A 14,645-nucleotide genomic window follows, 5' to 3' on the forward strand; every position below is an offset into this window, starting at 1 on the left:
GTTCTGGGTGGTAGACTTGTGTTACTACATTGTTCTTTGTACTTTTCTGCATTTTTTAAATCTTCTTTTAAAAAAGTCACCTCTTAGGGCCGGGCACAGTGGCTCATGCCTGTAATCCCAGCACTTTGGGAGGCCAAGGCAGGTGGATCACGAGGTCAGGAGTTCAAGACCAGCCTGGCCAATATGGTGAAACCCTGTCTCTACTAAAAATACAAAAATTAGACGGGCGTGGTGGCGCACGCCTGTAATCCCAGCTACTTGGGAGGCTGAGGCAGGAGAATCGCTTGAACTCAGGAGGCAAAGGCTGCAGTGAGCCGAGATCGCACTGACTCCAGCTTGGGTGACAGAGTGAGACTCTGTCTCAAAAAAATAAAGTCACCTCTCACACCAACCACCCCTCACCTTCCTCATCAAGCAGAGCTATCAGTAACCTCAAGTGTCCCTGAAGCCCTACTGGAAGAGGACCAAACAATAGTGACATGGTGGACATCACCACCACTCTTATTGGCCAGGGCAATGGTGTTACCAGGGTCACTTGTCCACCAGTCGGAACCTAGCCCTGGGCTCCTGGCCAGTTCTCTATGCCATGAAGAACTTGGAAATGAGTCAGAAAGAAGACCCAAAGATAGCAGAAGAGGGTCACAGAATTAAGAAGGGGAAGATGAAATAATTAAGATGACTCAGGCCTGACAACTGAAAGCCAAGGGACAAGTCCATCCTGGTGCGGCCAGAGGGTGCTGAGTAGTGGAGGTGTCCGAGGACCAGGAAAACCCAAGGGAAGGGAAAGAGCTGTTCTGTTTCCCCAAGGATGAGAGAGAAAACAGCCTTAAACTAAAACAGGAGAGATCCAAGTTAGAAGCCATCCAAGAATTTCATAAGAAAGAACAAAACAAGGGATAAATTGCAGATGGGAAGAAATTGCACAGACTCCCTCTGGTATAACTTAGGAGAAACCTTTTGAGGAGGAAGAAGGATTAACAATATGGCCTCCAAGTGGCCAAAAGCCACTAGATGGCATTGATGAAAAGCACTGCTGTAGGCTTGAGCCTGGGAGGTGGAGGTTGCAGTGAGCTGAGATCGTGTAACTGCATTCCAGCCTGGGTGACAGAGCCAGATCTTGTCTCAAAAAAACAAATAAATAAGGGCCTGGCACGGTGGCTCACGCCTGTAATCCCAGCACTTTGGGAGGCCAAAGCTAACGAGTCTCACCCTGACTAACACGGTGAAACCCTGTCTCTACTAAAAAATACAAAAAATTAGCTGGGCATGGTGGCGGGCGCCTGTAGTCCCAGCTAATCGGAAGACTGAGGCAGGAGAATGATGAGAACCCGGGAGGCGAAGCTTGCAATAAGCCAAGATCGCACCACTGCACTCCAGCCTGGGCATTAGAGGGAGACTCCATCTCAAAAAAATAAATAAATAAAATAAAGTAAAATAAAATAAATAAAAATTTTAAAAAATTTTTAAAAAGAAAAGCACTGCTGGATAGTCTTCTGGTAATTTGACCCAACTTTCTTCACAGCATTCTAGCCTGAATTCAATGCCAAAAAGCTGTAGGTCTGTGCATTCTCTTAGTCCTTCTAAGGATGGAAGGACTTCTAAGATGGAAGCTTCCTGAAGACATAAACTTGATCTTAGCCTCCATACAGCCTTCCATACTTAGTGAATGGAGGACAGGAGAGAAGACATTCCGTGTCCTCAATTTACATTTTTGGAAGGAAGACACCGTGCTTTTTTCTTCCAAGACTGAAGAAGGAGAAGCCTGTCCAACTTGATTCTCCTACTTTCGTAACTTTATTCACTATGAAGGGACTTCATTGTTTAACATCAAGCTCTTCCCAAGAGCCTTGGTCAAAAGACTAAAAGAGCTACCTGTTTATTTGCATAGGATGTATATACATCTCTACTGACTTGGTTTCTTCTTTATTCACCTTTCTAAAATGCTTTTCTTGTCCCTTTCCAGCATGAAGAAGCATGTGTTACACGTGGTATGACAACTGCTTTATCATATGGTCTCCCAGCTAACACATAGCATATACTTAATGTTTACACATTAGAAAAGGTGACCATCTGATATGGTTTGGCTGTGTCCCCACCCAAATCTCATCATGAATTGTAGCTCCCACAATTCCTACATGTTGTGGGAGGGACCCAGTGGGAGGTAACTGAATCATGGGGGTAGGTCTTTCCCATGCTGTTCTCTTGATAGTGAACAAGTCTCATGAGATCTGATGGTTTTATAAAGGGGAGTTTCCCTGCACAAGCTCTCTGGTCTGCCGCCATGTGAGACGTGCCTTTCACCTTCCGCCATGATTGTGAAGCCTCCCCAGCCACACGGAACTGTGAGTCTATTAAACCTCTTTCTTTTGTAAATTTCCCAGTCTTGGGTATGTCTTTATCAGCAGCCTGAAAACAGGCTAATACACTATCAAAGAGCATCTAGCACTTGCCCAAGAGTACCCTGTTACATTAAGTTTTTTTCTCATTCTTCTGGTGTTTGCCCCACCATCTAGGGCCCATATCAGCAAGAGTGGTTAAGAGTCAAGAAAGGCAGTGAGCAAGTAGAACCATGAGATGGGATGGGAAGGACACATGCCTCTCCCAAGACCCACATTCAAACAACTCAGTTTCGATGATGCAGTCCCACAGCCCCACTCCCATAGTGTAACAAAGGCTGAATCCTATCAACATTTCCCATCACCCTCCTCTTCCACTGTCCTCTTCTCCATCCCCATAACTCTGCTCTCAGATATTCCAGGCCTGACACATTGAACCCACAGGATGCAAAAAGAAATTTAAAACCTGCAAAGATGTCCAGGATTGCTGGCCACTCTCAAACCAGCACAAGAAGTGTCTTGAATATAAATAAGTGTCTTTAAATAGGTCACCATGCTTTTCTCTGTCTTCAACTAAAGTTCACTAATTTTATCTGATAGTATATCACATCAATCACCTTCCTTGGCTATGCTCTCATGGTTTAACAGGCAGTGAACCAACCCAGAGACAACCAGCAGAGCCTCAAGCGGGAGTCCTAACTTCTGGGGTATAAATGGGACATGGTTGGTCATTAACCTGTTGGTAGAACCACAGGCACAATGGCCATGACTGCCCCCTAGAAAACTCAAATACTGACTCCTCTCTGGACTCACTGAAGGCTTTCCAAAGCAAAGTGGCCGCTGTTCCAGGTAAGCCACACTCAAGGGAATAAGTCACACCTGCTAACAGAATTCTTGAAATGACCAATCAGAAAACATCCAAAAACAGGTTTCTGCCATTCTCCTATTCTGTGTTTCAAGAATCAGAACCTGCACTACCTCATTTGATTATCCGAGTTTCTGTGCTACGTGGCTTGCATGTTTGCCGTTATTATCAAGCAGGCACATGAGGTTGATAATTTCTTATCCCCCTCACACTTGATAAGTGAGCTAGAGAACTGGAGGCCAACTGCACAAAGTCATGTAGCCAGTGGCCAAAACCAAGCCCAGGTTGTTAACCAACCAGATGGCACCTGGTCACCTGGCATCACCTAAGGAAAGACTCTCAGGCAAGACCTTTTAGCCCCAGGGCTTCATTTCTTCCCCTCGCCATCTCCATGGGACCCCAATCTTTCCCCAGAAGTAGGCTATCAGTCACGTCAGCAGCCCTGCCCAACCGCAAAAGCCTCTTTGATCCAGTAAACCCGTCCTACCCCACCCCCTTTATCCTGCCTGACACACCTCCTGCCACTGTTACTATAGCAACTGCTCAGCATTATCAGGAAGTCACAGGGGCAGGGCACAGGGCACAAGGGAATTGCCATTTTCATTTTTTTCTTGGCCTTGGGCATTTTAGAAAACAAGTTCACCACCCAGAGGCAACTTGGCACCTCCATCCAGAAGTAAAGACAATAGACCTAAAAGAAACTTCCTAGAGAGTGGCATAAAGGAACATTTTTGAGAAGATATGCCTTAATTACTACCTCTCAGGGAAAAGGAGCTTTTCCAGAAAGCAGTATATAATTCACTGCTTTTCTGCATGTGTGAGTCTGGTGAAATGGAGAGCTGGAAGAAGAATCTAGAGACCCAGACTACAATCTGGTCTGTGCCTGCCTTGTCAGTTGAACCTGAATGTAGCCTTGATTTCTTCATTTGTTAAGTGGAGAGAATCGAGGCTAAAACAGAGCTGGGGCAGGAAGTGGGAGGGGGGAGCAATATAAAACAAACAAACAAAAAAACCAAAATGAGCTTTCTGGTAGAAACACAATGTTTAGAAAAAAGTCATTTTGTTTATCATTGTTATATCACTTATTCTTTGAGGTGGCACCCTTTGTTTAGTGCCAATGACTGACTCTCTCCACCCCCAGAGACCAACCTGAATCCCTCCAGCTGAAACACCCCCCTCTTCTCAACTTCTAATAGAATGGAACACACTGAGTAGGCACAACTTCCTCCCTACCTCCAACCTATCAAGGACTTCCGGGGCTCAGTCCCCCTCTTCCCTTTGACTTCCTGGCTCAGACAGCTCAGTTCCTTGAATGAACACAGGCTGCCACACCTTCACAGTCTTCCACTAATTAGAAACTTCCCCAGGCTTCACTAGAGGCCAACTCCACCAGGGCCTATGGGTGAATTCCACTGCCCAGCAGCTGGTGGTTTGCCAGCCCCTGCCCCTTCTCCCCAATCTTCCCTCCTGCCCTGCCTCCCAACAGCCAGGAAGAGATGTGGGGCTGGCAGCCAGAAGGGCCCCAAGGACTGCCAAGTGTCCCTCCCCCCGCCCACAGAAAAAAGGAAAGAGAAAAATTCCTGACTACAGTCGCTCTGTATTTCTTTCCGGGAGAGCTGGCTTTTTGAGCAAAGTCTCCCTCTGAGTCTTGACTGACACCCAGGGGCTGAGCCAGCCCAGATCTTCCCTGGCTTTGTCAAGGAACAGGAGTGGCCAGAGAAGGAGGAGGGAAGAGTCAGGGGTTAGTAGCCAAGGAGGAGGAGAGGCATAAGGAGATGGTCCATTCTCCAGGAGAAGAAAAAAAATCGACATCCCATCCAGCCTGCTCTTTGTGAGTGTGGAGGGTGGGAGCAGATGAAAACCAACACATTTCTCTGGACCTACTATCCCATCTGTAAAAGGGGCTTTTCCTTTCCTGCCTCCACCATGAAAGCCCTCCAAGAGTCTAAGACAAGTTTGTCCAACACGCAGCCCAGGAGAGCTTTGAACGTGGCCCAACACAATTTCATAAACTTTCTTAAAACATTATGAGATTTTTTTTGCAATTTTTTTTAGCTCATCAGCTATGGTTAGTGTTAGTGTATTTTATGTGTGGCCCAAGATAATTCTTTTTCCAAGTGGCCCAGGAAAGCCAAAAGGTTGGACACCCCTGGTCTAACATGATCATTCACCCCAGATTCCCAGTGGCAGTACTGTGCCTTGACCCCAGCCCTGATTTCACCATACGTGTATTCTGACCCTCAGCGACTGAAGCATCTGCCTTCTCTGCTTTCCTGGGGCCTTGCCTCATTAGATGCTGGAAAAGAAAGTCTTCGGCATCATTGTGCACAGACAGGCTGCCATTCAGAGGGCTTTTTGGTACCACAGATGGAATCAGACATTAGGTAGAACCCCAGTACTCAGAAGACACTCCCCCAACCCAGCGTTTCTATGGAGAATCCATCAGCCGCTTGCAAAATGAGATGCTGCTCCCCAACTCAGGAGTAAACTCTGGAGAAAATGTAGCAAGAAAACATCACTTTTTTGGAAAGAGCTTCCAGTTTCTTTGCCAGGATCAAGTTCAGTGCATTCTGGCATCCCAGGTTCGGAGATGTGAAAGGTCCATTTTCCTGGTGCAGGAAATGGGTGGCATCGGGGGTCCTCACTGGCTTTGATGACTGCACAGTTGCACACCCTTGAGAATGCCATATGTGCTAAATGTGCTAGGACCACTTGGATTCGCTAATACTTAACCTATTATTCTGAAGTCTGGATCCTTGCAGACTTCCCCTGGAGGGCCATCTATACAGAGAGGACCTTCCCCCACCAGGAGATTTAGTCTCAGGGATTCTCCAGAGCTCTCTGGACACTAATAGCCAGAAGCCTAGGTCTTCCCGGTTGGCTGGCCAGGTGAAGGAGGAACTCAGCCCTGGGTTACCTGCTTATGAACAGCAAGGCCAGCATGAGAACCCAGGTGTCCAAGCTCTGGGGCCACCTCTGTTCCCCACAGTCCCTCCAACCCCCATTCTAGACACTGCAGAGAGAAGCTCCCGTACCAGAAACAGTCAGTCCTAGACCTTAGGACATGGGATCCAAAGAGCACTGCCCAACTAATCCATTAAAAATGCACGCCTGGCCAGGTGCGGTGGCTCACGCCTGTAACCCCAGCACTTTGGGAGGCCGAGGCGGGCAGATCACGAGGTCGGGACATCGAGACCATCCTGGCTAACACGGTGAAACCCCATCTCTACTAAAAATACAAAAAAATATAGCCAGGCGTGGCGGCGGGCGCCTGTAGTCCCAGCTGCTGGGGAGGCTGAGGCAGGAGAATGGCATGAACCCGGGAGGCAGAGCTTGCAGTGAGCCAAGATTGTGCCACTGTACTCCAGCCTGGGTGACAGAGCAGGACTCCATCTCAAAAAAAAAAAAAAAGCAAGCCTAATGGCCTCCAACCATTTATGCACTGCATTTCTATTGTATTTATCAACTGCATTTCTATTGTATTTATCAACTGCATTTCTATTGCATTTATCAACTGCATTTCTATTGAATTTATCAACTGCATTTCTATTGTATTTATCAACTGCATTTCTATTGGATTTATCAACTGCATTTCTATTGAATTTATCAACTGCATTTCTATTGTATTTATCAACTGCATTTCTATTGTATTTATCAACTGCATTTCTATTGCATTTATCAACTGCATTTCTATTGTATTTATCAACTGCATTTCTATTGTATTTATCAACTGCATTTACATTGCATTTAAAGCACAGTTTCATTGCCCTTTCCATAAGCAGCCTCGCTACAGCCCCGTGAAAGTAGGTTGGAGAGGTATGGATATTTCCATTCACAGGTGAAGAGATGGAAATCAAGTGACCCATCACCAAAATGCAAGAGCTTAGGTTTTATATGTAGTTTATAGCTTTACACACATCTGCGTAGTTGACCCAATGAAGTACCATCAATTTCTGATTTACAAATAAGAAAACTGAGGCTTAGCAAGAAGAAATATCTTACCTTGGGTGACAAGTACATGGTAGACCACCTGGGATTTGAACCTCCAGAAAGGAGTGGCCTGCCTGACCTTTCCAGTTTGGCTTTCATTTTAAAGGCTAGCTAACTGTCAAGGAGGAGACATCGCTTGCCAAGACTGTTAAGGCAGCAAACATGTACAAAAACCAACTATGTGCCAGGTACTTGCCATTATCACAGCCGCCCTAACACGCACCCTGGGAAAGAGGTAAAATCATTGCTATTTTACCAACAGGGAACTGGCATTGGAGGAGGAGCCTTACTAACTACTGAAGTATTAAGAGACGGGTCTGCAATGGAACCCAGGTCAATATGACAGCAAAGGCCAGGCTGCCTGTGCCATCATCTGCTACCCAGCAGCTTTTCTCTCAAGAGGCCCACCCTGTGACTTTTTTGTCTCTCTTGACTGACCTCTGTATGCTGGCTACTTACAACTGTGAGGTCCCCAAGCTCCAGGACTTGTGACTCTCCATGGAGTCAAGGGAATCTACATAATTGAAATCTGACAGAAATTTACTGTACCCCATACATCACCTGCACATGGCAGCTGTCCAGGAACAAAACTGCTGGCCAATACGGTCAAAAGCTTTTCTCCGCCAACAGCACAACTCCTTGCCCAGCCATGGAGGTAGAGGGGTGCAATGGGAAGGTACCCAGGTTAGCCTCTCAGCACTTTGGTATCGCTGAGTCACCCAGTGTCCACACCTGTGAAAAGGAGGTAGAACGGCCTCCCTCGCAGGAAGGTGGAAGACAGGAGACAAAGTAGGCACAGAAGCCAGTTCATAATAGGGTGAGGACAAATGCGAGCACCACCAATCTCCTGGCACCTGCCTGCCATCTCAGTGAAATGCTGGCCAGGGACAGGAGAAGCAGAGGGGTCTAGAATATCTGCCAACCAGGTCACCAACTCCCCTCATGAATTCAAGGCATCATCTCCCTCTTCTATGCCTTGGTTTCAGCGGAAGCCGCACTAGTGCTAACCTTATAGGAGAGAATCCCCATTCCCTGGCCTATAGAAGTCCTTTCCCACAAAGGCCAGTCAACCACCCTCCTCATTTAAGGATTCCAGTTTTTTCAAGCATTATAGTCTCCAGTCACCTACATAATATCCCTCTGATTGGATGGATCTCTGAGGTTGAGACCACTATATTTTCCACACCATTTTTGAGCCCCGCCCACCTACCTAGAAAGCAGGTGTTGTAGCTGAGCTGGAGTGGGAAAGGCATGCAAGGGAGAAGTGTGGGACAGGAAAGAACGGTCTGCAGGGACCAAGAGGACAGCATGGAGAAGGCAGAAGAGGGAAGAGGGAGTCGGGAACATAGAAAGGCTGAGACAAAATGTACTCCCCGGATACAGAGTTCCTTAAAAAATTAAAATAGGCCGGGTGCAGTGGCTCACACCTATACTCACAGCACTTTGGGAGGCCAAGGTGAGAGGAAAACCTGAGGTCCGGAGTTCGAGACCAGCTTGGTCAACATGGTGAAACCCCGTCTCTACTAAAAATACAAAAATTAGCCAGGCATGGTGGCAGGTGTCTATAATCCCAGCTACTTGGGAGGCTGAGGCAGGAAAATCGCTTGAACTCTCTGGAGGCAGAGGTTGCAGTAAGCCGAGATGGTGCCATTGCACTCCAGCCTGGGTGACAAAGCAAAACTCCATCTCAAAATAAAAAAAGAAAAAAAGAAAAAGAAAAATACAAATGAAAATAACAATTCCCAGATACACAGACTCTTTGCAACAACAACAACAAAACAAAAAAAAAACTAAGCTTTTTTCTTTTGGGTACAGTGTTTTAGTACATGGGAAGGATCAACAACAAAAACAGATGTGGATGTGGCCTCACAGCCCCTTTCTGTTCTGCTCCTCCTTCATTCCTTTCAGCAGCCCCCTGTCCTGTCCTGCTAGGCATCGTAGATTATTTACCTGTTCTCCACTCCCTTTGGTACAGAACTTCCTCATATCAAAATCGAACAGTTGTGGCCAGGTGCGGTGGCTCATGCCTGTAATCCCAGCACTTTGGGAGGACAAGGCAGGCAGATCACTTGAGGTTCAGGAGTTTGAGACCAACCTGGCCAACATGGTGAAACCCTGCCTCTACTAAAAATACAAAAATGTTAGCTGTGTGTGGTGGTGCACACGTGAATTCCCAGCTACTCAGGAGGCTGAGGCAGGAGAATCGCTTGAACCTAGGAGGTGGAGGCTGCAGTGAGCCGAGATCGTGCCACTGCACTCCAGTCTGGGCAACAGAGCGAGACTCCATCTCAAAAAAAAAAAAAAGAGAAAGAAATTGAGCAGTTGTACCTCCCATTTTCTATGGGAATGAACAGCCCAGCTGAGAACCAACTGGAAGCCACCTGATCACTGTAGAACAGTTCTCTCCAAGTCAGCACTCAGAGGTCAGATAATGAGTGAATGGATATGCTCCTACTTTCGGGTAACCCATGGCTTTTTTTTTTTTTTTTTTTTTGAGACGGAGTTTCATTCTTGTTGCCCAGGCTGGAGTGGAGTGGTGCCATCTTAGCTCACCACAACCACCATCTCCCATGTTCAAGCGATTCTCCTACCTCAGAGTCCTGAGCAGCTGGGACTACAGGCACATGCATTTTTAGTAGAGACAGGGTTTCACCATATTGACCAGGCTGGTCTTAAACTCCTGACCTCAGGTGATCCACCCACCTCAGCCTCCCTAAGTGCTGGAATTACAGGCGTGAGCCACCGCGCCTGGCCAACCTGTGAACCTGTGGCTTTTTTTTTTTTTTTTTTGAGACGGAGTTTTTTTGCTCTGTCGTCCAGGCTGGAGAGCAATGGTGCAATCCCAGCTCACTGCAACCTCCGCCTCCCGGGTTCAAGTAATTCTCCTGCCTCAGCCTCCCAAGAAGCTGGGACTACAGGCATGCTCCACCACGCCCAGGTAATTTTTCTATTTGTAGTAGAGAAGGGGTTTCACTATATTGGCCAGGCTGGTCTCCGAACTCCTGACCTAGTGATCCACCTGCCTCGGCCTCCCAAAGTGCTGGGATTACAGGCGTGAGCCACCACACCCGGCCCCATGGCATTTTTATAGAACTAATTTCCAGCTGCGAGCCTGAAGGAATGATTTGCCTGAAAGTCTTAAAGCTCAGTATTGAAGTAGGCCAATAGTGAGTACTATCTAAGCCTCCCTCTTCCCTCTGCCTGACAGGAAACTCAATAGTCCACTTGGCCAAGAGCCATTGTGTAGACAGACCCTCGGGAATACAACAGATGGATTTTTCTCTGCTTCCAGGCTCTACTACCTATTCTAACCCAGAGATTCCTGTGCCCCATTTTTCCCAGATTCCTTAACATTATTACACAGAATTTTTCTGTTCTCAAACCTTCCTCAAATATCTTACCATTTTTTTTTTTTTTTTTGAGACGGAGTCTCGCTCTGTCGCCCAGGCTGGAGTGCACTGGCCCGATCTCAGCTCACTGCAAGCTCCGCCTCCCGGGTTCACGCCATTCTCCTGCCTCAGCCTCCCAAGTAGCTGGGACTACAGGCGCCGCCACCTCGCCTAGCTAGTTTTGTGTATCTTTTAGTAGAGACGGGGTTTCACCGGGTTAGCCAGAATGGTCTCTATCTCCTGACCTCATGATCCGCCTGTCTCGGCCTCCCAAAGTGCTGGGATTACAGGCTTGAGCCACCGTGCCCAGCCCAAATATCTTGTCTAAAGAAGTGGGTCATTACGACCACACAAAGGGACCTATCACAGTAAATGTTTTGGGCATATGTGGAAGGCGAGTAGGGAAATTTCAAACAAAGAAGACCCGGATTTTGCAGCTTCCTCAAACTGCAGTCCACCATGGGCAACGGCAGCCCCAGGTGTCAGAAAGCACACCACTTGCCTCACTGGTCCAGAATCTGTCTGGCCACACCCTTCAGAGAGGCCCTGCCTCCAAGGCCAGGGTGCACACTGCCACACCCTGCTTGGTCTCCTAGACAGGCACTTCCCCATCTCCTTCTTTCATGAACACTGGTGACTGGTGACTCAGGCAGCACTGCTTAGCAGAACTAGCGCTGGGAGTTTTGTCCAGATGGGGGGAGGGGAGGTGGAAGGTAGTGGTGTTAACAATCAGTGACAGTAGATCCCACTCATTTCCCTAGTCTATTTTACGACTTTGAACTCAGTATGCAAATTTATGCAAGACGAGATGCAAAGCAGTACTCTGAGCCAGAAGTCCCGTTGCTTTTTCCCCCTTTTTTTGAAGCTGCACTGAACCACTGTAAATCAGTGCTCGCCTCTTCCCCCCTTTATTCTTCCCAGGCAACTGCAGATGCAGAGCCTCCCCAGGCCCGCCCGCCCGCCTGCCTGCCTGCCTGCCTGTCTGCCCGCCCTGGGACTTTGAATGACTACACATTTCTATAGCACCTTTATATGTGCAGTGGGCCAGACGGCCACTCGGGCGGCCCCGCCCCTCAGTATAATCCCCTGCATTGTACACGGTAGGGAAGGAGGCTGGGGAGATACTGAGGGAACCCGTCTAGCCCAGCCTTAATTCTGAAAGGGCCTGGCCTGGCCCAACCCTGCTCCCTCCTCGACCCTGACATTTCTAGGCACTTCTGTCCTCTCCACCACCAAACACATATACATGCTTTTAGAGTCCCAAATTCAAGCAGATCTCAGGGTCTCCTTTCGGTTTTTCTTCTAGGCCTACCCACCCCTTCCCCCAAGTCTGACTTCTCAGTTTCTTTGAACCAACAAGCCCCAGCCCACCATCCCCGTGGGATACAGGCTCACTACCACCCACTCCTTCCACCCACTGATGTGCCCACCCCCACCCCTGCATCCTTGCCATCCCCAGGAAGCCAGCAGCAACACAGCCCCTGAGTCCCGGGAACAAAGACAAAAGAGCTAACAGCAAAGCCGGAACTGCTGAGGTTCGCTGCCTCGAAATAAGAGGGTATGTTTAAAATTCTCAAAAGCAACCTGCTCAAAGAGGAATGCAGGCTGGAGGGGGGTGCTCATTCTTCTGAGGGGAGAGAAAAGGGGACGGGAGATGGAATGGGAGGCAGAGGATTCAGCGCTAAGATCTCCGTCTGGGCCAGGCCCCACCCAACTCGGACCCAGCACTCTCCATCCAGTGACCCCAGTCTCTGCCCCAGCCTAAGACCCTCTCCTGCACAAAAGCCTCCAGCCTTGACCCCTTTTCCTCCTGCACCCTCAGGCTCCTTCCTGAAGTGCTCCCCTTCCCCAGCCCGACTTTCTCAGGCACCCCTGACATTGGTCACTTCTTTTGAGTGCACCCACTCAGCTTCCAGCCCCGCCCCCCACCTTCCACCCCTGCTTAACATCCCCTCTTCCCAGGCTGGTGCACAAAAATGCGGAAGGCGTCTGGGCACTGGGGAGGAGAAGGCAGCTGGGGCAAGCTGGCGGAAGGGAGTCCCATAACCAGGCAGAAAATCCAGAGTGACATTCTTCCCATGAACTCACCCCATTGTCCCTGGCCTCCCCTGACAACTCCCCCCCCCCCACACCCCCTTCAGGCTCCAGGGAAAAGTGAACGGGAGAAAATCTGCCGCATCTGTTCCTGGCTAAAGACCCTAACCGGCTTCAGGGATTTGGGAAGTAGAATTGGTTTTCAGGCTTAGAGTGAAAGGAAGAGTAGAAGAAAAAAAAAGTAAAACGTTAAAGAAGGCAAGGCATCACACACTTTATTAAAACCGTCAGCAGCCGAACCATCCTATGAACTTCGAGGCCTTTCAAAAAGTTCACCCTGCTGAGGAAGGTGTTTAGTTTGTCAGAGTTCAGCTCAGAAACTGCACAGCACCTCCCCGGTGGACCACGAGGGGTGATGAGGAGGAACGCAGGACTGGGGGACAGGCACCCCGCAGTGAAAGGATTTTGTGGGGGCTTTTTCCTTTCATTGTTACTTTCTAAGAGAAGCAGGAGGGAAGGGTTAACTTGCAGGCAGGCTAGGGAAGGAAGCGAGCCGAGGAAGAAGAAAGGGACTGAGAGGCTCCACTCAGAGGAAGCCCTAACTTGCTCTGTACTCCAGAGCAAAATGTGCTAAAGAAACAGAAGAAAGATTTCACCTCTGACCCCTAATTCCATTCTCAAGGAGAACAGGGGAAAAAACAATAGCAGACCAGGAGAAGGGAGGCGGGCTGGTGCGTGGGATGGGGGGCTTACGAAGACCTCAGAAGCTAAAAAGCAAGATTCTTGTTTTCACTTTTTCTTTTTAAGTTTGATAAACTTAGACTCACTTGCTTTTTCAGCAACAGCAGCAGGCAGCGGACACATTTCACCACTGTCTCCAAGAGGAAAGAAAATAATTACAGCTTCCTCCCGACCACTGGGGCAGGAGACTTTCATAATTAAAAAAAAAAAAAAAAAAAAAAGTGACCTCCTTAGAGACTGGTTGTGTCCCTCAAATAACTTTTTGGGAGGGATGAGGGCCCCCGAACAAAGAATATCGGGTCTCCATTCTATCCTATAGGAAGGGGTCCCTCAATTTAGGATACGGGCGGGGGTGTGGGCTGGCAACGCATCTCTCTTGCCTTTCGATCTGGGGCCCAGATGCGAAACTGCACAACCTGGCTGCCCCCGTCCCGGGAATGCAGCCGGCGATCCGGCTTAAGTTACATTGATTCAGCTGCTAGGAGACCCCTCGCCTACCAAATGCCTCCCTTTTATTTTTCCATTCAACGTGGTAGCAAGAGCCCTGCTCGTTCCCTATGGAGAAACAGTAGTGTTCGTTTTCATTTTTCTCCTAAGCGACCCATCCTACAAAGTACCAAGTCCTTTCTTTCTAACTCACAACCTCAGTTTAAGGAAGGGTCCCTTGGGACGCCGGTGCCTCCTCCTAGCTTACCTCCTCTTCCAAGGTTCCTGGTGTCACTGGCACCCCGCAGCCTCGGCCTCCCAGCAGCGATCCCACCAGGACCCTTGGGTCCTCAAGTAGTGCCCCAAATAAGATTCGAGTTCCTACTCCCATGGATCTGACCACCGTCCCCCTTCTCAGTAAATCCCTCCTCCAGAATAGAAGTCTGGGTCCGTTCCACGCGGGTAAGACCATGGCAACAGGGATGCCTTTCCTCTCCCCATTCATCCCCACCAAATGAGTCGCCACGGCTCTTCCACTTGCTCTAACTCCAGTTCCCCTCCCTGGGCCTGACTTCCGGGTCCCGCTCGCAACAGTCCCCCTTGATCTGGTCCAAGGTCTCCGCTCTGCCGCCCTTAAAACAGTCCGTGAGGTCCAGCCGCCCGTCGGGCTTCCCCGCTGCCCTCCAAGTTTCTCCCAACTACTTGTTCCAGCCCGCGTTACCTGCAACCTGCTCCGGGCTGGCGCCATACTCGGCGTCCCGGCGCTTCTCACAAGTGCCCTCGCCCATAACCAGCGCCTGCAGGGGCAGCTCGGAGCCCGGGTGGGGATAGCAGCGCAGCCCCTGGCCGCAGCGCGGGGTGTAG

General features: G+C 49.0%; 1 protein-coding gene across 1 annotated transcript in view; it reads right to left on the reverse strand.

The window, feature by feature from the left end:
- IGFBP2 (insulin-like growth factor binding protein 2, 36kDa) overlaps positions 1-14,644 on the reverse strand; it is a gene marked incomplete at its 5' end in the record, with an annotated part of 29,107 nt that extends 14,463 nt beyond the window's left edge. The window contains one exon of the mRNA XM_011932357.1: positions 14,503-14,644. Within this exon, the coding sequence (XP_011787747.1) occupies positions 14,503-14,644 (142 nt within the window). The remainder of the gene's footprint in view (positions 1-14,502) is intronic.
- Between the last annotated feature and the right edge of the window lies 1 nt (position 14,645).

Source organism: Colobus angolensis, unplaced genomic scaffold, assembly GCF_000951035.1.
Source record: "Colobus angolensis palliatus isolate OR3802 unplaced genomic scaffold, Cang.pa_1.0 Scaffold95, whole genome shotgun sequence".
Taxonomy (NCBI): Eukaryota; Metazoa; Chordata; class Mammalia; order Primates; family Cercopithecidae; genus Colobus; species Colobus angolensis.